This window comes from Melopsittacus undulatus, chromosome 2, assembly GCF_012275295.1.
Source record: "Melopsittacus undulatus isolate bMelUnd1 chromosome 2, bMelUnd1.mat.Z, whole genome shotgun sequence".
Lineage (NCBI taxonomy): Eukaryota > Metazoa > Chordata > Aves > Psittaciformes > Psittaculidae > Melopsittacus > Melopsittacus undulatus.
The window spans coordinates 120,359,475-120,386,507 of record NC_047528.1 but is presented as its reverse complement, the minus strand read 5'-3'; the positions used below and the strand labels follow the sequence as shown (position 1 = coordinate 120,386,507).

General features: G+C 40.2%; 1 protein-coding gene across 1 annotated transcript in view; it reads right to left on the bottom strand.

Annotated features, from left to right (window-relative positions):
• Positions 1 to 13,260: 13,260 nt before the first annotated feature.
• The window catches only part of CBLB (Cbl proto-oncogene B), a 115,871-nt gene continuing 102,098 nt past the window's right edge, over positions 13,261 to 27,033 (bottom strand). The window contains exons 15-19 of the mRNA XM_034074554.1: positions 25,094 to 25,185; positions 24,863 to 24,994; positions 23,447 to 23,584; positions 20,805 to 20,924; positions 13,261 to 17,096 (exon numbers count right to left, since the gene is read on the bottom strand). Of these exons, the coding sequence (XP_033930445.1) occupies positions 16,834 to 17,096; positions 20,805 to 20,924; positions 23,447 to 23,584; positions 24,863 to 24,994; positions 25,094 to 25,185 (745 nt within the window). The 3' untranslated portion in view covers positions 13,261 to 16,833. The remainder of the gene's footprint in view (positions 17,097 to 20,804; positions 20,925 to 23,446; positions 23,585 to 24,862; positions 24,995 to 25,093; positions 25,186 to 27,033) is intronic.

Sequence of the window (27,033 nt, the reverse complement as noted above, 5' to 3'; positions counted from 1 at the left end):
AAAGATTAAAAATGGGGTAAAAGTGACAGTTGGTAAAGGAAAGGGAAAACAGTGAGTTTTCCATAACAAAACAGTGAAGTCAGCTCTAGCTTTCATTCAGTGGCTGCCCTGGGTACACTATGGTAATCAAAGGCAGAATTTGAGGGAACAACAAGGGTCCATCATGTACTATTAGTCTATATTATTATCTGTGTTACAAGTCTAATACCTAGCCTGAAAGGTCACAAGAATTGTACTTTCATCTCTGCAAAGACCTTACCAACAAGATCAAATGGCATTTTGTTTCTGTATTCCTATGGGGATTCCTCACATGGCCTCCCCACACTACTACATGCAACCAAACTAACAAGATTCTCCAAATCTCAGCATTGCTTCAACAAGCAAAGAAAAGGCCTAAACAAAACCCAGAATTAAGAACAGGACGCAGCCAGGGAGCACTGATACACAGATTCAGTGTACAGGATGGTTTCTCTTGCAGGCCTGAGACACAACTGGTAGGAACTGTAATGCTTATTGATGAATCAACATATTACTTATCCTTAATAAATCAAATAATCTAATTAATGAACAGACTATGGCTTCCAATTTACATTATTCGGCTTGCTATTACACATCAGTACCCAAGTTCAGTGGTTCTGCTATCAGTACTGAAGCAATATCAGATTTATCCGGTAGTAATGGTACAGTTACCTAACTGAGGGTGGCCTTGCAAGACAAACTCCTTTATGGCTCACACCGGTTACCTTTAACTTACATGCCCTCTAACAAAAACCACTCTGACTTGAGCTCTGACACCATTACCTGGTTCCAGTTAAGTGCAAGCACTTTCCTATCTTCTGCATGAAGAGGGTGCACACAGGAGCAACTTGTCTTTTCCATGCTGCTTCTGTTCATGTACACCATCCAGCTCTCTCCCCTGATGGATCACAAAGCATTGCCCTTAGTGTGAGCTTCAGACAGGCTGCAGGTTTCCTGCAGAGACCTTGGAATACAAGACCTGGCTTTCCAGCAGAACATCTTGCTCCCTCCCATAGGTTAACTCAGTGATCTGTGGGAAGATAAAATCCACAGAGGTCATGGACAAACAGATCATTTGTGTGAGAAAGAGGCAGCCCAGCCATAATCCAGCACAGGAAACGATCTGGTTTAAATCCACAGCACTGATATTGAAACAGGCAGCAGAAATGTTCTGCTCCTATCCCCTGGCTCCCCAGTTAACGTTGCATTGTTAACTCTGCTAGGGATGCTGCAGAGTAAAGCACTGTGTAGAGGGAGCACTCAAAGCCAGTGGCACCAGGGCCTGACGTAGCCTGCAGAAGCAGAGCTCACTGCTTCACCCTCTCACACTTCTGGTGCCTGAGCTGGTGCAAGTGAGCTGCTCCAAGGGAGAAATTGTCCCACTGAAACATATCTGGGGCAGGGTTGAGCTTTAGGTACAATGTAAAACAACCACAGTCACCATTAATGGGGTTTTGACTGGACAGTTAGCTTCAATAGCCATGAAGACCCAACAGTCATCACAACCTCACCCTTCTGATCCTTAACCCTTCTTGACAGCAGGTGGAGTTTTGTTTCTGGAATTAGCAGTGCCTCTTCCCTCACCTCACAGATCATTGCCTTCCAGTACAGACTCAGCACCTGGAGAGCAAGGCAGTCTTAATAGGTTTCTTCTCCCGCTAATGATGCCAAACAGGCTTTGATTAATCACACCATCACCGGATCCTATTCTGATGAGCAAAGCAAGCTAAGCATGATTTATACTTCTAAATATGCTAGGCATTTACAGGATGGTTTTAACAGTTGATACACTGACTATCTGCAACACTGGTTTGAATGGCAAAATGACAACAGTTTAGTATGGGGAGAGCCGCGAGTCATTTCTAAGGCCTGGCTGAAAGTATCCAGGCTCAACAAAAGAGAAAACCAGGAATTACTTTATCCTTTTCTTTTAAAGCCTGTTCCCATTAAAACACAAACTCCAGGTAACACTATGTTGCATGTAACCGGCCTGTTCACAAGGTGCTGGTGACATTCCTCACCTTAACGCTTTCCAATAGGCAGGTTCCACTGTCAGAAGCAGGTCTCCTGCCTGGCTGTTCACTGAGCCCCAGTGCATAGCCTGTGATATTTAGCAACTGACTCAAAGGCCTGATCATGTTCAGAACCTCACAGGGAAGTCAGACGCTCTGATTTTATTACCAGGTTCTTACTGCAAGCAGAACGTCAGACTGAAGCTAATCTGTTCTGTTGACACAAGCTTCAAACTCCTGCCTACTCTTTCCTAATAAGAAGCCTAATCAAATTTTACTTGTTAATAGGATCTGATTATTAACCTGCCCAGGAAGGAAACATTTTCCCCCCATTTATTTAAGTCAGGACCCTCCTGGGCTCACTGCCTAAATCCAGACATTGGCAGGTGGTAGTACAGACCTCACACATTGTTTTGTTATGTGGGGGGTCTGCCACCCCTTGAATAAAGGGTAAAACCAGCCATGAAAGAGCAAAAGCCCAGTAAATGTTGTGTGTTCAGAAAGGCAAGGGCCCTATCCCAGATGGACACTCTGGGCCACCCTTCTCTCCTGCATCAGTGTGATGGAGCTGCAGACCTCACTCCCATGTGCCTGCTGGATTACAGCCTGCTTCTCTAGCCACCATCCCCCATGAGTCAAGGTTATTACTGCTTCCTCTGCTGCTGGCAGCTATTGCTTAACTGCCAGCTCTGCTCCTTGCTGCTTTCCAGCCTCTCCCTGTGCTAATGCGTTGATAAAGCTGCACTGCATTTGAGGGCAAGCAGCCCATCGCTTTGCACCACAGCATGAGAGCACGCTACCCTTCGGTACTCATCTGGCTGCTGCGATAAGGTGGCTGGGGGTCAGGAACAGGGAGGAAACCTTAGAAAGAGGAGATAGAAGGAAATGCTACAGAGCAACACCATCAGACACATCAGGGAGCAGAGAGGGGCAGGTGACAAATAGCAAAGGAGGGGGAAAAGTATTCTAGAAAGTAAGGGAGATATCAAAAACCTGCAGAGCATCTGAGGAGCAGGAAAGGAGAGGAGAGAGCAAGCACCTGAGAAAGCAGGCTAGACAGGCCAATTTGGACTAGAAGGAACAGGGAGGCTGGTGAAACAGAAAGCAGCACAGGACAGAGAAAGTGGCTGGGTGAAGAGCAGCAATCATCAGCAAGGTAGTGAAATGCCTGAGAAAGGATGTGCTGCTCTAGCAGGGAGAGGGAAGGAGAGACACGAGGATAGACAAGGACCGGTTCTGGGGAGGCGATAGGAGATAAACATCCTCAACACTTATTCTTGTTTTGTACAAACACTGTTACTAAATATTCTGTACTGAAAACATAAACTAGGTTTGTGTATGTGCAAGGAAACATCACAACGGAAAGAAAATGCAGTGGGAAACATGGAACGTGCCCAGTTAATTCTACCATGTGCCTGGAATTCCCACTGGCAGGCACTTAGCTGGATGAGGTGACTCTTTGCACTCCTGCTCGGGCAATGCTCCTGCTTGAAGACTGGGGGAAAAAGGGGAAGAACTTTGCTTCTGAAAAACAGGCACGTCTTCAGAGCACAATCCCTCAAGCAAGGGAGCAGGGACCAGAGTGAGATAAATGATCGCATGCTCCCTCTATGTACCAACAAGGAGAAGCTCTCAACACACATTACTTGATTTGTCATATTTTTGGAAGGGGAATGAGTAAACAAATCCATCTGATGATGGATGGATGTCACCATGGGTAGCTCAGGAAGAAAGTATTATAAGAATCACTCTAATTACTGCAAATCTTAGTGGATTTAAAGCATTCGGGGGTCATCTATCAAAATTAAAGCACACTGTGATTAGAGAACTGCATTAGGACAGGATACATCTTGCATTACAAGGGAGCTTTCCAAATTAAAAGCAATATACAGGAAAAATGTCATTCCTTTGAGCTTTTATTGAAATCTTGGACAATTTGTAATTAATATGCACACACCATGACTTATAACTTGGTGGGGAATACCACTGTCATGTGCCTTGTTAAAACTTGGTAATTTTAATGCCATTTTTATTAATATGATTAATGCAAGCCTGTTTGTGTAGATGGGAAGGAACAGAAGCAAATCAAAGCTCATTTAAATGCAGATTGGTAGGAATGTGTACTGCTCTCTGGCTTGAGATAGCAAATGGAAAGGGAAAAAAATCCAAACCTCAGGGAAACTGAACCATTACTTACTGAAGAGGATTGGAAGTTGTCATCCATTTAATGCAGCTTGTTCCACCATACTTCGGGACATAATTGTACCTTCTGCAAAATGCTGTGATAATGGGTAAGGATTTCAAAGGCATTTTAATAAAGGACAGTATTTTGCAGGCTGTACAAGAGTTTGAAATTGACAAACGCCCTCCAGTAGCAAGCTGGAAAATTAGGACAGTTCAATCCACACAACCTTGATTCAGGCTCACAACATAGGTACTGAAATGTGGGGCAATGAGAACTCAAGCTTCCTTCTATCATTTGAGACCCTTTGCCTTTGGGTAAGGTGAAGTCCACCAGACAGTCCATGCTTTGGTGCTATACTGTCTTCATAAGAGCTGTGCCTCCACCTATCAACCAGTTTGTGGACTCTGTTTGTTGTTTCTACTTCTATTAACCAAACCAACCACACTTACCTTCACTGCTGCTGCAATTCTACCTCCATCCCATCTTCAACTTTGCTTTATTTGAGTAAAAAGAAAAGAAGAAAGTAGGAAAAAAGCCCCATGTAGAAAAAACCACCATTATTTTGCCGGTCTATAAATTTGGTCCCTTCTCTTTAACATCTTTTCTCTGCACTATTGCAACCTCTTACACAACTGAGCTGTTTGTCATAGGTCTGGTTTGCTGGGCTTCTGCTTAAAGTGAAACTGCTTGCCATTAATAGTAGATTGTTGAGAAAATCACCAGTATGGGATTTCTTGCCCAGCCAGCAATTCCACTTCCCCCCATCTTCCCAGCTTGCCTTCATTTAATAGGGCAACAGGACATCTCAAGTTGATAAAAGCAGTCACATTAAGTGTTACCTTATACAGCAGCCTTCATCTGGAGTCAACACAGAGCAGTGATGACCCAATCCATTGCAGCTGTGCTGCGTGCACCCTCAGCAGCTACACCACTGTTCATATCATACCACAAGCCACAGCATGTCTCCTCCTGAGACTCCCCTAAGAGTCTATTTAACTTCATTTGACAGACTCCACATGTTCACAACCCGAGACTCCTGCAATCGAGCATTTTGCCTATAAATGATGAGCTACCATTCAGCGTAATGGAGAACACTGTAAAGATGACAGCACTATAGAAACATACAGACAAGTATGGTTTTAACTGCCAAATAATAAGAAAGAGACAAACCACTGACACATTTAAAAGCTTAATGTTCTCAACACTGCACTGATATTTGACTGTCCAGACATGAAACAAGTGCAGTTAAAACAATGCTTCCAGAGCTGGCCAGGCAGCAGCTAAAGGAAGCTCGGTGCCTCAGAATGGCAAACAGCTGAAGAATGAAGAGCTTCTAATGACATGACAGTTGCTGTGGAAGACAGAAGGGGCAAGAAAGCAGCAAAACATTAGTGCTGATTAATATTCCTTGTCAGTAAAAACTGTAGAGGAGGAGAAACATCCCAGTGTGACAAGCCAGGATGTTGAAGAGAGGGGCACAAGCTCCCATCAGTTGTACTTAGGCTGCAGCAGCCAGCAAGGGTGAGAACATGCAATTTCTACAAGGAACCTAGTTCCTGAGGCTCTATATCCCACCACCTGTCCCTTGGCCCATGTCAATCTTGTTTTCCCAGCACAGGAAGGCAAATACCATTATTTTCCCTTACCCTTGGAACTTCCCATGGCATCTACTGCTGACCCCATGATGTCTGACTCTTCCTTTAAACTGAGCTAATCAAATATCTGTCTTTGCAAAACGACCTAAAACCACCCATAACAGATCTCAGAGAAACAATAAAACTGACTCTGCAATGCTTTGTTCATCATTTACAACCTGGCCTATCTCCCATCGATCACAATGCAGTCGTAGAAACGATAGAGTTCTTATTCTCCAGACAGAGCAAGGAATAGGTGTTTTGCAGCTTCCAGGTTTCCTTCTTCAGCATCATGTACAATGCCAACCTCCACTTTCAGAGGTGCAGATAAATGAGCTACACTTATGATGTGTATTTAAATGCCAATTATCATACAATTAAGCTACAACTGAGCTTCTCAAGAAACAGTATGCTCCTACAGCATAAACAAAACATCAACAGAATTATTGAGATCTTTTCCTAGAGACATAAACCATCTTCGCATGCTTCTTACTGCTCTTCATAGGGACACTGCTTTACACTCAAAGGATGCCTTCCTCTACATACCTGAATTCTGGTATCACCATTCTTAAAACAGCCTTCCAAGCATTTTGAAAACCACATGCATCAAACCTTGTGGAACTGCTCCCTCTCCCTGCATCCCTTCAAACCAATCTGATAGAGCTTTCATAAATAAAGGACCCCCTTCTCAATGGGGAAGGGAACAGCCAAGCACCTCAGAGCCCATGGCTTTTACTCGAGGTTAAGTTGGAATAAGGCCCATTTCATTGGTTCAAACAGAATGCAAAGAAGTGCCAAAGCCTGAAGGACTTTCCCCTTCTTTCTTATTCTGTAATCCAAGAAAGCCCACTATCCTCGCAGCTTCAAATGAGCTGACATGCAGCCCAGACATCAAGCAAGCATTTCTAAGCTTATTAGAGGCTGTTTTTTCCCTCTCTCCATGTTATTCAGTGGACATGCAAATGAAGTATTGTCCAACTTGTTCCCAAGTTTCTCACACAAATGCAGAAGGAGTGCTTGCCTTTGTACAGCCCTAAACTACCCCACAGGCCTGGCACACACATTCTGCAGGCTCTGTGTGGGCTTCTGTATTTAAACTGAGTGAAATAGACATAAATAACTTTGAGGCAACATAACTCACACTTCCTTTACAGGACCACAGAAAATAAACCCCCTGCAGTTTAGAGACATCTCTCTAAACCTCTACTTTGGAAATGTTAAATATTATAGGCATAATATTTGCAACATAGAACTAGAAAGAGGGCATGTCCCTCCCCTCTCTTTCCCCTTTCTGCCTTTTCAACACCGGAACACCTACCAAGAGTATATAATGGAGTTTATCAAATCATGATATCAAAAGCAGGTACCCACTTCAGGTGCACAGACAATTTTAAGGGTGCTAACTGAGAAACTTTAAAACATGATGGGTGATCAGGAAGTCACTTTTGAAAACACCTGAAAATGAAGCATCCCAATTGCCCCATTACATTATCATTATATTTGTGCAACAACAGTTTTCCCCCGTGCCTGATGGGTGTAAGATTTACTGCCAGTGATGCGCATAAAGCACAATCACAGCACGGCTGCTCTGTAGCTGGAAAATCACTTCCACCACTGCACAGGAAAATAAAAACCAGATTTTAATACTGAGAAAAAAAACCTTCCATTTTAAAGAATAACCTGTTGCAAGTTCTCCATAGAGAAAACTTAATGTGTAACTGCAGGCTGCTGCCACTCCATACAAGATGAAGTACAACCCTTCCTATTGTGGGAATTACATGGCTGGGTAAGGCTTAAATTGGCATTCCTGTAACACAATTCCAAACCCAAATTAAATTCACCCTGCTACTTACATGCATTATGAGCCTTCCCAAGACTTGAAAGGAAGCCTCCTGCTGCGGGAAGGTCTCAGTGCTTTCTAGGTTTAACAGGTCCTCCCAACTGGGCTCTGACACCAAACTGCCCAATGACAAATGAGGTTTTCTTTGCGTGGGGATTCATTTGCAAGATTCGGGTGAACTTTCTCATTATTAATTTCAAACCCACTTAATTTTATAAACATTTTGTGGTCTTAGGAGATGTTAACTAAATACGTATTTGTTATAAATAACACATGAAAGGCTCGTTCTTTCTGTCTGAGACTTGCCGTTAATTTAAAGCCGTACTAAATAGAATTATTAAGTCATTATCCACCATTATTTGTGTTTTAACGACTGATGTTATTTACAGTCTTCGTTTACTTCTGGTGAAAGAATGTTCATCAAATGAACTGTTTTCTATCTTTCTCTCTTAAGACTATTTTCTTTACCTTTTTCCACTTTCTTCCTCTGCAGGTACCTCTGTCATATCCATCCTTCCCCTGTTTCTTCTTGTACATCTTTTCACCCTGCGGTCACTGACTCACTACCAAGAAAGAGATAACAGTGTCTCGTTCAAACAATGTAAGTGCTGAACAAGCATCAGTAGGCAGACAGAACTTCAGGAACTATACAAAACCCAGAAGTTTTCTTACTTATTGATTAACCAAGGAGATCAAACAAATACTTGGAGAAAATGTGGCTCCTTAAAGCTGCTGTTCAACAGGTACCTTAAAAACAAGGAAGAAGAGCAGCAGCATCTTCCTTTCTTGAAGGCATGTGCAATAGCTTCCCCAAACTGAAAAGCTTTACCACCATAAGAACTGTTCTCTTAAAGAAATAAAACCAATGCTTCTCCCAAAATCCCTTTTATCCTACAAACACCTGCTACTAACAAACCATCCAACCAGTCCCCTCCATACATCTCACACAACTATCTTGACCGACTCTGCTACAGTCTGGAAAGGGAGAAGACCAGGCAGTCTGAAGAGGCATGGATCTTACTGTAATGGAGAAAGCTCAAACACAGTGATGATACAGTACAAATAATACAAGGTCCCATAAGGGCAGATCACAGAAAAATAATTGCAGCTCAACCAACCAAGAAGAATCAATCCACATTGCTAAGACTGTACATCAACAGGAGCCTCTGTGTATCAGCTGCTGACCCACACTGCTGTACTCATCACTAGAAAGGAATTAACTTTTGTCCTGTGCACCCCATCACAGGAACCTTGCGTACTTCAGAAGGCAAATGACAGCAACCACTAAATAAGCATGGAAATGACATGGGTTTCAGGATCAGTTGAATTTCACAGCAGGATGCTCATGGCACCACACAGGAGCACAGCAGGTTACACAGCCACAACAAAGTGAAAAGCATACCCACAACCCACAGGCAATTTGAATTTGGTCTCAGGCCCTTACAAATTGTTATGGGATGCGGTTAAAAGGGAACCAAGAGCCAATCTGAAGGCAGGTTCACAGCCTGCAGCAGTGCCCTGGTCAGCCAGTATCTAAACATCACAAAAACAAAGCAGAGACACAATTAAGACTCTGCCTCTCCTAATAATCCTGGAGACAGTTTACTCAGCAACAGCAACACATCAAAGGAAAGGATGCCAATGCCTGAAGACAAATCTGTTTAACTCAAGCCAGCCTTGTTTATTTGCTATTACTCTTCTGGCTAAAACCAAACCCCAAACATATAGAAAAGCCTTGAAGGGCCTGGAAACCACCACATGGTAAATCACTGGTAAAAAAATGTTGCTATGAGAACTGACTGTGCAGTTTCCTGCTCAATTTCAGAGCTGTGCCAGAGACCACAGCAAGGTGGGGTGAAGAGCATTGGTGGAAGGGCAAACACTAAAACAAGGCTACTATGGTGCAGGCACATAACACCCTTTTCATGTGGCTATGCTGTGCCTCAAACATGGGAAGATTTCCTCCACATCAGTGCACCCTTGAACACTACAACTCAAATGTCTTCCTCCACCCACACTCTGGAACACTTAAACCTATTTCTAAGATGTGAGACTTTTCCTTCTGCTTTTTGCTGTTTGTGCCAAACTTCCACCCATCTTCTCTCACCTGACTTCACGCTTTCCTCAATTTCCCCTTCATCCCCATCCTGCCCCTCCTCTTCCCATTACACTATTCCTGCTCTTCCCAAGATAAATCATGGTTCTAACACACTACCTTCACAGCATCCTTGCTCCCTCAGCTTGTACATTCGTACCCCGCATCAGCATCCAGCTGCCTTGTCTCTGGAGGATCTCTTCTGGGTGGGTACTCTCTATTCGTGTAAGACCTCAGGTAAACCATCCATTTCTGTTAGATTTCAGGAGAACTACAACGCATAACCCCCCAGTCAGCAGCATGTGAAACCATGAACCCCATCTACAGTCATGCTCAAAATATTGGCTCATCTAAAAAGCCACAGAGGTACCATCATCACAGCCAACCTCTGGGCAAGATTACCTGACAAATGAAGAATAAAGGTCTTCTGGGAGCCACTGCTGGAATCATTCAGAAGGTGCATTTTTACCTTTTGTATGAGAGAACTTTCATTTACATTACAGCACAGAGACAATCTTTTATCCAAGCCACTCATGGTAATCAGTCAACTTCATCTGCAAGTGACCTCCCAGCTTCAGTGACACATAGCATCTATTCCTTCAACCTGCACCTCACCCAGGACAAGAAGTTCACAGAATTGTGACTTTCCAAGCTACAAACCGCATTTGTTAGCCAAACTCCTGAACTGTCATATTGAAACACAGCCTTTTCAAACACAAGGACAGTTATGAGGAGAAAATGTCTTTATTGGTTTCTTTCCATGTCTCAGGAACAGAAGAGGGGGCTGCTGAAATAAGAAGAGGATTTCACCTCCTTCTCTGACAAATCATGGAACACACAAGTGTATTTCCAGGCTGAGAAGGCAACAGGAAAATTAAGTCTTAAGAAAACAGGCTTTCTCACAGAAATCTGAACCCAACTTGGGCAACTGTGCTCTCAGGGGCCATTCACATACGGCATGAAAAATCTGTATGATTGAGATGGATAAGACTGGAATTACAGAAGAAAATACAGATGTGGTTGCAAGCTGAGATGGGAAATTGCCAAGTGCCTGTCATTAGTGTGCTGGTGGTTGTCACTGTGAAGAGATCTTTGCGGGGAGCAGATGAGGATGCAAGCAGAATCATGCATCTGTTACGAGACAGAGGCAGCACTGAAGTTGGCTCAAGCTGTGATGGGTGAGAGCAGGATAATTGGAGTTTCAGTGTAATAAAGGTACTGCTGATAACAGCCATAGGGAAAGGTACAGAGAATAAAAATTCTGGAACAATGGTCCTGGAGTTTTATAAGGACCACTCTGAATTAACAATAAAGATGCAAACTGCAAGAGAGAACACCTGGAAGCCACATGTTCAAGCGAGATAACAGCTTCAGAAAACTATGCAAGCCACTAACTTCAGGTATTTTGGGATAGCTGATCACACAGACTCACCCTTCCACAGATCCTGAAATACAGTGATATTCAATTAGCAGATTAAGAAAACACTCTCCTTAGGGCACTTATTGCACTGTGGTCTGATAACTAGGGATCATTTATTATTTTAAGTGTCCTAATCATTACACAGACACATAGAAGAAAGCCATCTCTTCTGGAGTAAATATATGCACCTCCCCAGCTATCTAGGGAATAAAACTTGCCTTTTAAAACATGGATGGCTATAGCAGCTTGATGATTCTGCAGATTCAGTTCAGCTATCCAAAAGGAAAAGATATTTTGCAGGTGCGAGTACTACAGCCTAGTTCTGGACTCCACAGGTCAGCATCAGCTGGAATACTCTCTTCTCCATGCTTCACAGACTAGCATGTACATATAAATGCCATTCAAAACCAAGATAATGAGGTTTAAAACAGAGATGTTTGCACATAAATTCTTATGAAGCCTTTAGTTGTTTTGCTAGCATCAAAAAACCATGCTGAGCAGAGTGGTACTTCACATTTCCCTCTGATGCTAAGACCCTGGCATCCTGTTGCAGAACAGCATGCCTTTTAAAGAACTTCTCCAAGAAGGACATAGTACTTTAAGACTAGAGTAATCTGAACAAATACTCCCTTCATTTGCACTAGACACCCAGGCAGTTTAAAACAGCTACAGCTTGTATGCCAAGAGGACTGGTCTGGATTTTTAGGACAGAATTATCTTCTTCTGTGCAGTTCTTTGCTCCTCTCCCATCTTGCTGGCTATCGTGGCAGTCACTGCAGTAACTAAAGCTGACTTTTTGAACAAGCATTCATGTAGTTAGACCAGCTGATTCCTTCACAGTTCACAAAGGCAGATGCAAGAAGCTTCACATTCAAAAGATCAGCATTCAGTGGGTTTGTGCTTTTGTTTCTAGCAAGTCTAGGAAACAAGAATCTTGTCATGATTCATATTATTCTGAGGCATTTAAACTTCTTTATGATGTTCAGGAAGGTTATAGGATTAAACTTCACAAATTTCAGATTTATTTTAAAGAGATTTAGGATTTATTTTGAATAAGAATTTCCCTGTTGGACATGAAATTATCTAAAGACAAATGAAATCTTTAGATGCTAAAGTAACACACTGTTTTAAAACCTAAACTTATCATCTGCCTGATGGAGAATCACTGCAACTGATAAACGGAGGCAGAGATCTTGTAAAGAAATAATTACTGGGTCTATCAAACAAAACTTACTGAAAAACTCCTACAGCACCCAAAGAGCTTGATTTTTAACACAATAAAATGAAAGTTTGACTTTCACATCAGAAGAGTAAAAGTGAAAGAAAGAAGCAATGGACAAGTATAACAAACAGTTAGCTTCCCTAGTTACCAGTGACTAGTGATCTACGTAATGGACAAGGATTTAACACAGACTGAAGTATGAATTACAGAACTCCTATCAATGATGGTCTAATCTGACCTGCAGAGAATGGTGCTGGGCTTTAAACAGTAGCAGCTGCATTGTCATGCATAGTGGAAGAGGTAGATTTTCTAAGCTTTTTTTCAGAGTGCTGGAATACAGTAGCAAAAAAAGATGTTTTACACTCACTCCTAAGATAATTCTTTTAGCATTCGGAGTACAATGCTTGAGAATGTAAATGCACAGGATATTAAAGAAATGGAAGCGTGAGCTTATTGTCCTTTTCTTCAGCAAAATATTCCTGTAAATTAATGCACAGTTGCATTATGTTAACCACATTGGATTCCAAATATTTAATGATTATCACCTTTCTGCCATACAACTGTTACATCCACATTCTTAAATTACAGCTAATTTATATAGTTTTACTACTGAAATTTAGAAACTAAGTCACGTATAGGGATATAAAGCAAATGTCTCGATGCAATGAGTCACCTTATTTAAGAGCAAAGCCTCATTTTTGTGGCTTACGGAACAATGATTTGTCAGACCCCCATGTATGATAGGCTGAGTTTCTAAAGCAGCACAGGAAAAGTGGTGATATTCAATAACAAGAGAGTCAGAGTCTTGAGAAATCATGGACCAACCCAGCGTTCTGTTAACATTCATTTTATAAAATACCTTACATGAACAGATAAAGAACTTGAGCATACATAAAACCCAAACTTTGAAAATAATGTTGAATAAAATATAAATTAATTGAACACATCACTAAGTTTGCCACATGTTAGACAAATTTATAAAAGGCATTTTCAGATAAAAAAGGTACTTGAAAGAAAATCCTTCAAAATGGAAACTACTGAAGTCCTTTTTCAAGAAGTCATTCCTAAAAGCGCTGAATTCCAGGTCAACAACAGGTAGTACTTGAATTTGCTTACAATACGGTGTTCGTTTGCTTCAAAATATGTCAAGCTTTACGACACAAATTTAAATGCTTTCAGGTCAGAGTCATCAGTGCAAAGTAAAGCTTCAAGCTGAAAATGAGAGAAACATAACAGAAGAAATGATCCTGGTACAAAACTTCCTAAATTCACATTATGAAAACCCCTGTGCCAGATGCACTCTTGACATACAGAACATTAACAAATATAACCATGGGCCATTTCAGGGTTCTAGCCAAGCCATTACCATAGCTAATCATTCATTTTATCACGATTCCAATCTTTTTCTATTCTGTCTTTGGAAGAGATACATGCTGCTGCTGATGTCCCCTCACTGCTCAACTTCTGGTTTCATCAATTTGCTTAAAATGCAGTAAATCAGCAAAAAAGGAGACCAAAAGTGAGGCCAACACACATCAGAATGGTGGTTTAAAGCCTGCAATGACATATAACTGGAAGAAATATGATGGCACATTTCTGAGTTTAACCAACTTTATTCATTCAAGCACTTCCACTGAAGTCAGCCTTCCTTAAAGTTAAATATGTGCATAACACACTGCCAGGCTCAAATCCTGACATCTTTCAAAGGTTAAAAGATGTTTAGAGAACTGTGTGTTTAGAGAACTAGACTGCAGCCAGATTAATTTATGTTAAGCCTATTAATTCCTGCTGAGTAAACATCAACACTCTGGGTAAAGCAATTCTGCTCCGTTTGACTTTAAGACTATTAACCAAAACGGGGTTGAAATAATCTTCACGTTCCACTATTTAGAAGTATTATCAGCACGCTCATTTAAAGATTAATGGAACTCTCTTCAAGTTACCCCTCAGAATATTGCTCATCAAGCTTTTCTTAACACACACTGCATGAAAAAAGCATCACTGGTGGTCACAACCAGAAAGGAGGAGGAGAAAACTAAAACCTTTACTCTATCGGGCAGCAGTTGCAGGCAGGAACTGAAACACAAGCCTGTAATTTATACTAAGCTGCTGCATGACAGTGGGAAAATGACCTCCCCATTACAATTCAGAACTTCAAAAGTCAATCTGCAGATGGTTTTCTCGTCCTTGTGAAGTGTTGTCACTGCTGTGTGAACCTAGAACCTCATATAAGTCATTCCAGTACAACCAGAGTATTTCATAGCATGAATCATTTTGAATATACAGTTAGCTAAAATGCTACAGTGGTGTTGTAAACAAAGCAAATGAACAAGAAGGTTCAAGCTATGCAGAAGTTTTCCACAAAACAGAGAAAAGACGAACTAAAAGCACAGACCATAACTTAATACTTTTCATACGCTGTTGAATGAAAACTGAATGAACATTTAATGGATGGTGCAAATGCCCTTTTCTAAAACAAACTCACAATCATTCGCTTCAATCAAAATGGAAGTGAAGCTCTTCCTTATACCCACATTCCTCCTGATCACCTTTTATCACTGAAGCAGATAAATTACATCCATACTGTGCTTTGTGATGCTACAAAATAATTTAATTAGTTTAAAGAATAAGTTGGGTTTTTTTAATGAAATGATGGCACTGGGTATCACAGTAATTTCCACTGGGTATTTCCAGTTAGTTTGGATCCTGCAATTCAGCCATTTGCTGTTGGTAAAATAAACTTTAAAACAAATGCATTGGCTGCTGAGATCTGATCCTGGAAGTGAAACAACCTTTACCACTTGCTCTGAGTGAAGGAGAACACCAACAGCTGATAGGGAACAATAAATACGTACCTCACAACCATCTTAGCACGCTGTGAGAATTCTTGTACACTGGTCACATCTCGAATGTGATCAATATTCTAACTACCTCATGATTTTATCTTTTCAATAGCAGTAAAAGCAAAGAAGATTTCAAAGTTTCCTGAAAATAAACAAGAAAGCAGCAATCTTAAGTATTATTCTGGAAATATCCGGACTCTTAACTTGGAGTGTACTAAGAACAGAGTTGTTTTCTCTCTCTCTTTTCTAAATTTGGGAAGGTTTTTAATTTGGCCTGCATCGATTTGGGCTCAACAAGTAAGATGTGAAAGCCTGGAGTATCACTAACCAAGCAAAGCAAAAACGTATTTCCAACTCAGCAGCTGGAAAGAGAGGGAATGAATTTGGGTATTAGACACACACTTGAAAATGGTGAAGTGTACAGGTGAAAAGGTTATGAACTTTGCAAAAAAATATTGCTACAGTAGCATTAGAAATGAACAGTGCATCACAGACTTAAAGTTTCCATGTTAATACAAACCGATCCAAGCCACAATGAACCACAGGATAATCACTCAAACAAGAAATTAACCGCATTCTACTTTAGGGAAACTAGAACTGGAATTTACCTGAATATCATTCATAGGATTCAAAAAGATTCCTTCTAGTCTGGCATGCCTCAGTTTACACAGGCCAGGGAGAACTGGTGCCAGTGGTGTGTAGTCAAAACACGGTATTGTCACGTGCGTTTGGCTTTTTAGAACATTTGCAATCAAATACTCAAATCTGAAAGCTTTGACATGTTAGAACTCAGTATCACCACTGCAGGAAGTGTTTTATTTGTTGGTTGGGATTTTCTTTATGGAAACTGTATAGAGAATGACAGGTCGTGGAGATCATGTTAAACAGAAAGCTGCCCAACATTACTGTCAAAACACCTTTAAAAAGGCAGTTCATAAACAGAACAATGCATTTTACATTCAGGTATTTCCTCTCTCAAAAGCAAAGTCATCTCAGAAGGAAAAACAAATATATCAGTAGTGAAGGCCACATACTTTTGCATTTGATGAGCTGAAATGCAAACAATAATTAAAGCATCTTGCAAGATGATAAAAGAAAACCAAATCAAAACCAAACAAAACCCAAACACAGAACTGCTGGAAAGTGATTATTTAGTTGATGGGGTGGTCAGCATGGAAACTGTTGGGAATGCTACAGCAGAACTGACCACAGGTACAAGGAAATAGGAACAGGAACATAGTACAGGCACCAACTAGAAAAACTGTAACTTGTCAACTTGTAAACAAGAAAAAGCATTTCACAGATTAAAAGTTCTAGGGAAGTAAACTTCTTTAAATTACTTTGTCAGTTCAACCCTGATTTAAAAAAGTATGGCTAGCAAAAATACATCAGCCTCAGCATATTTATAAGTCTTGATCAGAGCAGCCATGAGCCTTTGAGAAACGGCTGGAAACAAACACCCTTCTACTAAGGATGAAAGGAAAATATCCCGTTCTCTTCTTTCATTCCTCCATCCACACATGTACACGTGGAATTCCCACGCTCCGAGGAAGTCTTGATGCTGCTATAGATTGAGACGTGGGGAAACTGGTGGGGGAAAACAGACAAACTCTCTTAAAATACTACGGGCCACGTCAACATTATTCTGGGCAATTTCAAGTGCCCTCTTGACTTCTTCAAAGGAATAGCCCTCTCCCATGAGTTTTGCAATCTTTGCATCCACGTTTTCCATTGAACTGTCAGAGCTGTATGCTTTTCTGTGGTGTATTTCCGGTGCAGTCCTCCGAGGAAGTGGCTTAGGGGGCCTGGCTGGTGCTTGTGAACCATCTGTTCCCAAGAAAGGAGATAAAAATCATCATCAATTGGCTTTGAATTGCCAAGCCCCAGTTTGAGAACTTCTTCTTAGTCTGTTAAAAAAAAACCCAAAACTATAACCCCCAAACCAAACCAATTGGATCACAATTTTATTCAAGTAAACTTGGCACTTTAATGAAACCCCTTTATCCTCACTGACTCCACGATAAGAAGCTTAAATACAAGCAGGGATAGAGTAGAAAACACTTTCAAGAGCAAAGTATTTAAACAAAAATAATAAAGTCTTTAAAAAGCATTCTAAAAAGTGTCATCAACAGTGACTTTGATAGATAAATCAGAGGAGTTTCTGGCTGCAGTACTTGCTGTTTACTTACACTGACAGCAATAGCATTTTGCAATGTTAAGTACTTCAGAGACAGTTTTTAAGTGATGAAAGAATGTTGTACCTCTAATATTGCTGTTACAACATGCTACCTTATTGTAACACTGAAATAGACAGAACTGTAATTCAACTGCATGCATTAAACACTTAGGATGAATGAAACTAGTTGACATTAGTGCAAGCCTAACCAAGGTGTGCTTTTCTCAAGTTTCCATGCATTCAGATGAGAGTGTTGCTATACACTTTAATGCTATTCCTTAATTCAGAGAAGCAAACAGTACTTTCAGCAAGATGGTGATATTCATATCACAAATGGATGGGACAAATTTCATTACAAATTTCCAGTAAAGGCTAAAATTAACTTTGTTCTAATTTCATTGCCTGTTTTCCTTGCAAATGGTTCTGCACAGCCTACAGCTCTAAGGGCTATTTCATACATGTAATGATTTTTTTCTCCCAAACAAACTCTATTAAGCAGTCACATAATTCAGAAAGGTCATTTTTAATTCCATCAGCAGATTTGCAGCATAGGTATTTTATTCCCGCTGCACTGACACTCTCTATAGCACAGATGCTTTAAGATCTTCAGACCTCTTTAACTCAATTCCCATTATTACTTTTTTAAGCACTGGCATCTTTTTCAGTATCTTCACAGCCATATAAGATTTTAGCTGAAGCTGGGTATCACACTGGATCCTGAGCTTAAAGATACTAAGCCTAAGCTGCCTGTCCATCTGGACATTGAGATAGAGGTATTTAAGGAAGACTTTCCTTCCCAACCTCTCACCCTCTCTGATGTTTCAGCCACTGTGGATTCCTAACTAGAAATTTGAACAGATTTTCTAATTGTGTAATTCAATTAACAGTTTCCATAGCAAGGACTTTCCTCTATCACTCACATTTCTGTAATTCAGCACCACATTTAACCCTTGGATAACAGGTTAGTATAAAGGCAGATGGGCTCATTTAATAAGTGTTTAAGTGTGGAAAAAATTGTAAGGTGAATACTCTATGACAGACTAGGAAGATATTTGTAACAATGCCAACTATCGATTCCTCTTTGCTGTGAAACAGCCCTCCTCTATGCTATCCTTGCTGTTTCTCCTATATGTTCCATGGGCTTCCACCAACAGACTGAGAAGCATCAGAGAACCAAATGATGAAGGCTTGTTGCCAAGGCCCTCTCTGGGGCAGTGGCAAGCAGCTGCATGTAATCTAACTGGGGTAAAAGGAACACAGCATCCCCAGGGAACATCTATACTAACGGGCAGAGAGAGCAGGGGGAAAGTGAGAAAGGAATAATTGCACATATCCATCCCTTAAGCTGTTAGGCTACAGTTTGCACAGAGAAGCTGTGGCTGCCCCATCCCTGGCAGTGTTCAAGGCCAGGTTGGACAGGCTTTGAGCAAGCTGCTCTAGTAGAAGGTGTTCCTGCCCATGATAGAGTCATTATAACTAGATGATCTTTAAGATCTTTTCCAACCCAAACCATTCTATGATTTCATGATCTTCATATTTTGTATTACTGTGGCATATTATTCCCCCCAGAGTTAATTCAAATTAACTCTGAAAAGATAGGGATCACCCTCCCCTAAAATTGCCATGTAAAGGAATTAAAATTTCCATACAAGTGCTTTAATAAGGCCAGGTGAGTGAACAGGCAGCAGACATCTACATAAGAGACCTAATTTTCTCCTACCTTTTCCAAATATCATTGGCTGTGCTTAGGAAAACTATGCTAACTACTAGCAATATGTCCTTCTTTTGCTTGAATTGTAATAGGTTTTAAATGTTGTACTTAAGACGTTTGAAAAACATGCCTTTGGGATAGGTGCATAGCTGAGAGCTATTACTTAAGTGTTCAATACTGAATATGCTGCTGAATTAGAATAAATTTCCCATTTAACAGTTCAGTTAAACATCACAAGAGCTATCTTAAAACAGTCAAACTGAAGCACAGAAGTTAAAACATTCCCCAAGCTATTCTAGGGAGCCAGTGGCTAAATTCCAATTAGATTTGAGAGCAAACTACACTTCTTTTCCAGCTCGTTCAAAGAGTCACCATACAAAAGGGCTGACATAAAGAATTTCCTTTCAGAATAAATGTTCAGAATAAATGCAAAAACAAAGGTTCTCAATACTGTTACGCTCTCTACATTATCTTTTTAAAACATAGATGAAGGTGAATCTCTTCATCCTGCAGCTCATCAGTTCTGTTCTATGGAATTACTGCCACTGTAAAAAAACAGCTTTCCAATTAAGAGTTTGACATGATCTATCACACAGCTTTCATTTAAGTGAAAGTTAATTCAATATCTTGCTGTACATCTTGCTGATTTAGAACAGTATTTATGGCAAAAGCCAAGATGTGAGTGTTTCAGATGGCTGTGGGAAACATACAGATAGAAAAGTATTCATTATGTGACATCAGAAAGCCCCAAGAGCTCAAGTAGCAACCATCTTGCTGCAATGTAGGAAAATTCAAAACTGCTCTACCACAGAAGCGTAAGAAGTGCAAGAAAACTCTGTGGCTTTAAAAGGTAGCTGTAGCAATGCCTTAATTTGTACTACAAAAGAAGTTAAAATGCCCGAAATAAATGAGGGTAACGTTGCAATGCAAACAGCGTCACATATAAAATAAAACATTTTTTTATCCTAACAATAGGGGGGAAAAAAGAGAAACACTGTTATAGAAGTAGAGGTATCCTCTCAAAAGCCCTATTATTTACCAAAGCATCACACTAATTCTCAGAAGTGCTATTCATTAAAAATTCTGTAGCAATCCTCAGGCTTACTTGATTTCCCCTGTTACTTTAAGTTGGAAAAACACATTCTTTCCTATACCCAGCAGAGTGAACCTATGCATTCCTGAGAAGGAGAGATATAATTTCTCTTACCAAAAAAAATACCATTTTTCCACTTGTGATTGTTGCAATTAAAGACTGCTTACTGCTACAACCAAAAGATTTGAGAATTAAGATCCTTTCTTTATGCATTAGAAAAGATTCTTCATGAAGAAAGAATGAGTAATCATTCAAAGCATCCTTTGGCTTTTTCTATGTGTGGTCTCTCCACATAGGTTCACTAGTTTCACTAGTTTGGCAGCTAGTGAAATTGATGCTGTTAATTTCTACACCTACAGACAATAGGTAGCCACTTCTACCTTTATTGCAGAACTTTAATCTCTGCTATCCTTTGATGATTTTGTATTCTTGTAAAGCAATATTAACCATAGCCATTTATTGCCTGGAATGACAAAAACCTCACTGGACTTCATGGATGGAAGTTATTTGCTTCATGAAGTTGTAATTTCCCACAAGAACAGTTTTCTACCTTACCTGAAGAGGGAGGAAGTTGATCATAGTCTTGAGATGTCCTATTTGTTTTGACATTTTCTCCAGTTACTCTACGAGCAGGTGGCAAAGGAACATGACCAGTTATTGGATCAAAATGGGCATCTGTAATAACAGAACAAAAAAGGTGTCTTAGAATGGTTAGAATTATTATTTGGGGGAAGGCTGATGCATAGAAGCTAGAAACACAGGTTTGGGTATGCATGTGTGCCATAGCTGGTGCATATGCACATATGCATCCAAAATCAACATTTCCATAACAGAGATACAACTGTGTCTTGAAGTGACAAACAAGAGCACAGCTCAAAGGTGATCTATCCTGCACTGACCATGGCTTTTCTGTTTACATCCATGACACAACTTTCAATTACCAACTCTGACACTGTTAGGATTGTGGCTGGCAAAGCCTCAGCAGCACAATGAAGAGGACAAAATCATAACATGGTTTGGGTTGGAGGAAACTTGAAAGACCATTTAGTTCCAACACCCCTGCCATGGGAAAGGACACCAGCTACTTAGTCTGGTTACAGCTTCATAGCACTTCTAGGCTTTGGAGCTCACAAAGACTGCCGGGCAGTTTTCCTATGCATGCAGTCCCAGTTAAATATCACAGGGTGAACATCAGAGAGACTGGTAAAGGCTGTGAGTAGGCTTTTCAGTTGTCTCTGACAATTACAGGAGCAGTATTTAAAACATTAAATATACACTCCTGGCATATTGTGCCCTCCTTTTTCTTTCTTTGGCTATTGAGGATGCAGCTGAGCAAGTGTTAACGTCATCCTGGACTTGGTTTCTGCTCTGGACTCAGAAATGTGTTTGGTCTGTGAGTGCAGCTTCTTGCTATTCTGACAGGCTTTGATGGACAGCTGGGAATCACACCCAGGACTTGCATGGAAACCAATCACAGGATCATTAGGGTTAGAAGGGACTTCTGAAGATCATCCAGTCCAACCCCCAATCAAAAACTCATAAATCATCTACAGCAGTTTATTTGGCAAGACGCAAACAGAGTACTATGGCTTTAGAAATACCATCTGAATAAGAAGAGCAATCTACACAACTATGTGTGTCTAAGGAGATGCATACACTTCTAAGATCAATTAAAACTGCTGCTGTAAGATTGCACTCACTATGCAACTGTGAAGAACAATACAGGATTACAGACACCTTTTCCAAATTTATAATTAAAAGCTAGTGAATGTTTTTAAAATTATCAGTGACATTTCTTAGATTTTTGTTTGGAAATAACATTTAAACATTTAGAACACTGCATGTTTATGAGAACTGTAAACAGACAGAGCTTGCATGCGTCTGTGTGTGACAATTTCTATTTTCCCTCTCCATTACCATTAGAACTGAACAGTGTAGTGTGTGTTTCTGCATCAGATGATGCAACTGAGGCACCATGCAGACTGGTCTGCTAAAGATCACACTATCTTTATTCTGAAGTATAGAAAATTCATTCCTGGCCCTACATTTCTGAAGATGAACCTTTACCTCCTGCAATGTGCTCAGTGTTTTTACCTGGATGCATCCATCGGAAGAAGAAGTAACACACGTAGCTGATTATACATTATAAACACACAGTTTTGGCAACTTCCTCAATGTCAGTCCTTGACCGGTTGCAAAAAAACCCCATAATAAAAACATTCCATAAAAGGCTGCTGCAGTTCAACCTAACCTAGCTCACTTTCAACCCCCAGCTAGCATCATTCACAAAGGTCAGCCAAACGCCTGACAAGCTGTCAGGCCATTACAGAGTCACACATGACTGCTTGTCATCTACATTCTGGCCTTCCTGATATTAGAGCCAAAACATTTCCAGTTATCCTGCTCCAGACAGCCTCCAAGAAAAACAGAGAGGAAGACATCTATCCACACCCCCACAAGGCAGATCACCACTGAAAATGTTCCTGGGACAGGTACATTTAAGATACCAGCATCCTTTGGAAGCAAATGTATTCAACTTCATTAATCTGATAATCAAATACTTTTCAACTCAAAGCTAAAATCTGTATATTGTTAACACAGCTTTTATGCCTTTTAAGCAAAATATGAGACTGAAAAAGCATCACTGCAATTTACGGAGAGAGATAGGTGAAAACTTGACTTACTTAAAAGGTTATGAATAGCAGATGTTTGCAACTGTGTTCAAAATTAATAGTTCTGCAGCAAAATTTTGCAACAGTTTTGACAAAGCAGGATGTTCATTTCCCTTAGTTTCTAGTTTTTCCCCAACTTCCAACTTGAACATGAACTCCATGAATTAAGTTTCACTTTAGGAAACAATGGAGTTGACAGGATTCAGACCAGAATTACAGACTTAAACAGAAAACTCGGTGCTTCACAAAGAAGCAGCAGAAAGTACAATTTGCTGAAGTGTCTAGCCTGCTATAGAAATACTGTCCTTATTTCATTACATTCTGATAATGAGAAGTTAAGTCTTCTTATTTTCTGAGTTGTTTCATCTTCACCATTAAAAAAACCCTGTAGTTTTTAATATTTTATATAATGAAGTGTAGATAAAACAGGCTTCTGAAGCCTGACGGCAACTTTATCACACAACAGATAAGCTTCTGAAATAAAAGAAAATGAAATAAAATCCATTGTTTCCTTTGTACTCCTACCAGAATGAAGGAACAGCTCATGTCCTGAAGAAGGTCGGCTTCCTGAGCCAGCAGGTTTTGTGTGCTCAATCATGCTGTGCCGAGCAGGCGGTGGCGGTGGTGGTAGTGAAGGGGGTGAGTTATCAAATGCATCTTCACCTGCATTTCAGAAAAGAATTATTAGATGAACAAAGCTTCACAAGGAGCTGTAGAATAGAAAGTGAAGCTTAAACTTGATTTTTCTCTGGCTGCTGAGGTCTTTACTCCAAGGGTTCATCAAGCAGTTCAGTGACTCCAGTAATGAAACTGCAAACCTGACTCTCACTATGCACAATCCTCTTCTAAAACATGTTCCAACTGACCTCGGCAGTGCTCAGTTTCTTTTCTGGGATGAGAGGACAGGTTTCTTTTAGTGGCTTAATTGCAATGAGTGTATTATAATGAAAGCTTCACTGATTATCATTGCAGAATAATAGCTACATTTCAGTGGCTAAGCAAATTATTTATATTCAAACACCAATGCTGACTACATTGAATCTGCTACATTTATACTGTCTGTTATCTTCATCTGCTGTTTTAAAGCTCTGACACCATATATAAACTGAATTTTCTAGAGCTTGGCAGAAGAAGGCACCCCTTACACAAGGTGGTGCAGACAGAACCAGAGTTACCAAGCAGCATGATATTTATGTCTTGTTCTGCCATCAATGCTATGTAGTCCTGCAACTCAGGAACACTTCAGGGACCAGAGAGAGGATAGCACAGAACATGGAAAATGTTCAAGAGATTTTATGTAACCAGAAAACTGAATGATGACACATACACACTGACACAATAATGCAGCTGAGTTTGTCAAAGAAGGTGTGTGTGGCAGTCAAGTACAGCCCCAGTATCTATGCAGGGCTCACTGACTTGTATGGAGAAGAGCAGCACAGAAATGGGATTTGGTGACCATAGGCAGCAGTGACTTTTGAACTGTCCCTTGATAGTGGAAGAAACCCGGAAATACAGTTATTAATTTTATTTAGTTTTCTTTGACTAAAATAGCACCTCTTCAGCATTCTTTGTATGTGATAAAAGAAATTTAAGCTCCAATAGGAAAACCCCTCCACTCTTGCATTCCATTGCAATGCTCAAACTTTGTATTAAGAGACAAAAAAATTATAATGTATTTTAGGGAAAATAGGTTTGGTTTTCTTTATAGCTAGAATACAGATTTAGCATGCCTTTTCATCTGTCTTGTATGGGCTTACAGGCAGATACCAAGCACAGATCATTGATACAAGTATTGACTTTACAGCCATAATATTTAGCCCATAGCTTGTCTGGTACTCCCAACATACTCAACATCAGTTGTTTTTCAGTAAACATGTCATTTGGTTCATCTAGGCAATGTTAACCATTAAATTTAAATGTAATCAGCAAGAAGTCTGCAACCTAAAGGGGGCACCAGTAGATCATAATCGGAGGGTGTCCTGTTGAGCAAAGAGCTGTGTTTTGGGTTGTCTCTGGTAGGAGGTCGTGCAGGTGGCAAAGGTACTGGAACAGTAGGTGCATCACAGACATCTCCTGAATGACACAATCACAAGAAGTGAATGTTTTCTTGCTGTACCCCTAGAACAGCACAGAGTAATTTTTCTTGCTAAATAGTGAAAAATAATGGCATACCCAGCTCTGGATGTTTTGATTTCTTCATCTCAGCAGTAGCAGCACTGTGCGTTCCATTCGTTACTCCAGCACATTGACCATTCTCACATACCCTGAAACCATACATTAAGTAGGGAACAGTCAACCAGATATCCAAGTATGAATTCCCAAAACCAAGTACCCGAGCTGGCAGTTTGTTATATGGAAACAAATGAAAGATGACAAGCTGTATCAATTTTAAACGTTTTGGGGTTTATATTGAGCACATACTGGTTAACTGCCAATGAAACTGCTCTGAAGAGTCATCATCCTTTGTCAGTGGGGTACTGACATGGTTTAAATAAGTTATGCAAGGCTGCAATACAAGACAGAAGAAGAATTAACATTAAAGACAGCCTTCACTTCAGAGCTCAGGTCATTAGTTTATTCACACAGTTAAGTCACAGTCCCAATCCTATTTCACCTTCCCACCTGCAGGACTTTCCCTAGCAAAAACATGAAAAAGGGAAACGTGGACTTTGGCAATTATCACTGAGGTAACATAGAGAAGTCAGTAAACAGAATAAAACAAAGCAATAAACAACACCCCCCCACACAAAAAGAACACATCTCTAATGAGAACTCTGAAGAGGAATTAGATAGAACCAGCCAAAGCAGCTTTGCAGGTGCCTGGTTCAAAGAGCTGAGTCTCACTGACACTTCTACCAGAGTTTACTTTTGTAATAGAAGCATATTATGCCTGCAAAATTAAACAGTATTAAATTAAATATGAAAATAATCTAAACCAAACAGTCCAAAGTCACCTATAAACTTGTCAGTAAAATACTGGGGATTATTTTTCCAAGATGCCTCTGTTCAAATATGGCAGGGAAAAATGCAGAACAAAAGCCTTTTGATAATATTAAATATTGCTAAAGTAAATGTGAACTAACTGGGAAATGACTCCTGTCATTGGAACTGTGGACCCTGCCATGTACAGCTAAAATTTCAGATCTTGGGTTTTTCCCAATAGTCTGATCATTTACAGACCTATCAGCTTTGGCCATATGGAAAGGAAGAATCAGTAAAGGTCTGGAATCATTTAAAATATATAAACAGGAAAAAGGAAGTGAAATTGCATTTGTGGTCCCAAGAGTTATAACAAGGAGTAATGGAATAAATACAAGAATAATGACAAGACTTAACAAATCTTACCATTAGGGTTTTTTTTGGTTTGTTTTTTATGAATTGATTTCCCCAGGGAAGTAGTAGAGGAAGTGTTGCTTCTGACTTGGAAATCAGATTGGTTCAATCTCTCAAATGCAATGGATGCAATACTTGCTTTCACTCCTCAGCATATACATCAAATTTAGACTAAGAACATTCTCTACTTTAACTCAAATCTAGTCTTCATTTTCAATAATTGAGTCAGCCACAGGCACCAAGATAACTTAGCATGGCACCACTGCAGAAGTATTCAGGTCATAGGCAGCCCAGTTAAGTGATCCATTTACAAATCACACTGAAATACCTGTTTACATCAACAGTAAACACCTGAAAGGCAGGCAACAAATCAGTACTAACATCAAGCCTTGTACCCTTTTCCTTTAGGAAAATCTGCATTAGGAAAGGATAGCAAACGTAATAATGTATCATTCTTCTAATAGCAGCCTAATTAGTAATGCTGAAATCCTTTCCCTCATTTTACATTGCTGAACATCACCCTCTACCTGGGAAGAGATGATCAGCTCCAACAAACCAGACAACTGACCTGCCACAAATTGAGAGTGGGAATCATCCTTTGTATTAGCCTGGCAATATTTTTAGCACTGTCATATCTGATGGTGGAGGAGCAAAAAGTCTTAGAGGCAATAAAAACTTTGGGATTTGGATGGAAGAATTACATAGGTCCTAAATTACAAAACATCTGGACGAAATTGTGTAAGCTCCTTAGTTTACTGAACACCCTAAGTACTATGCAA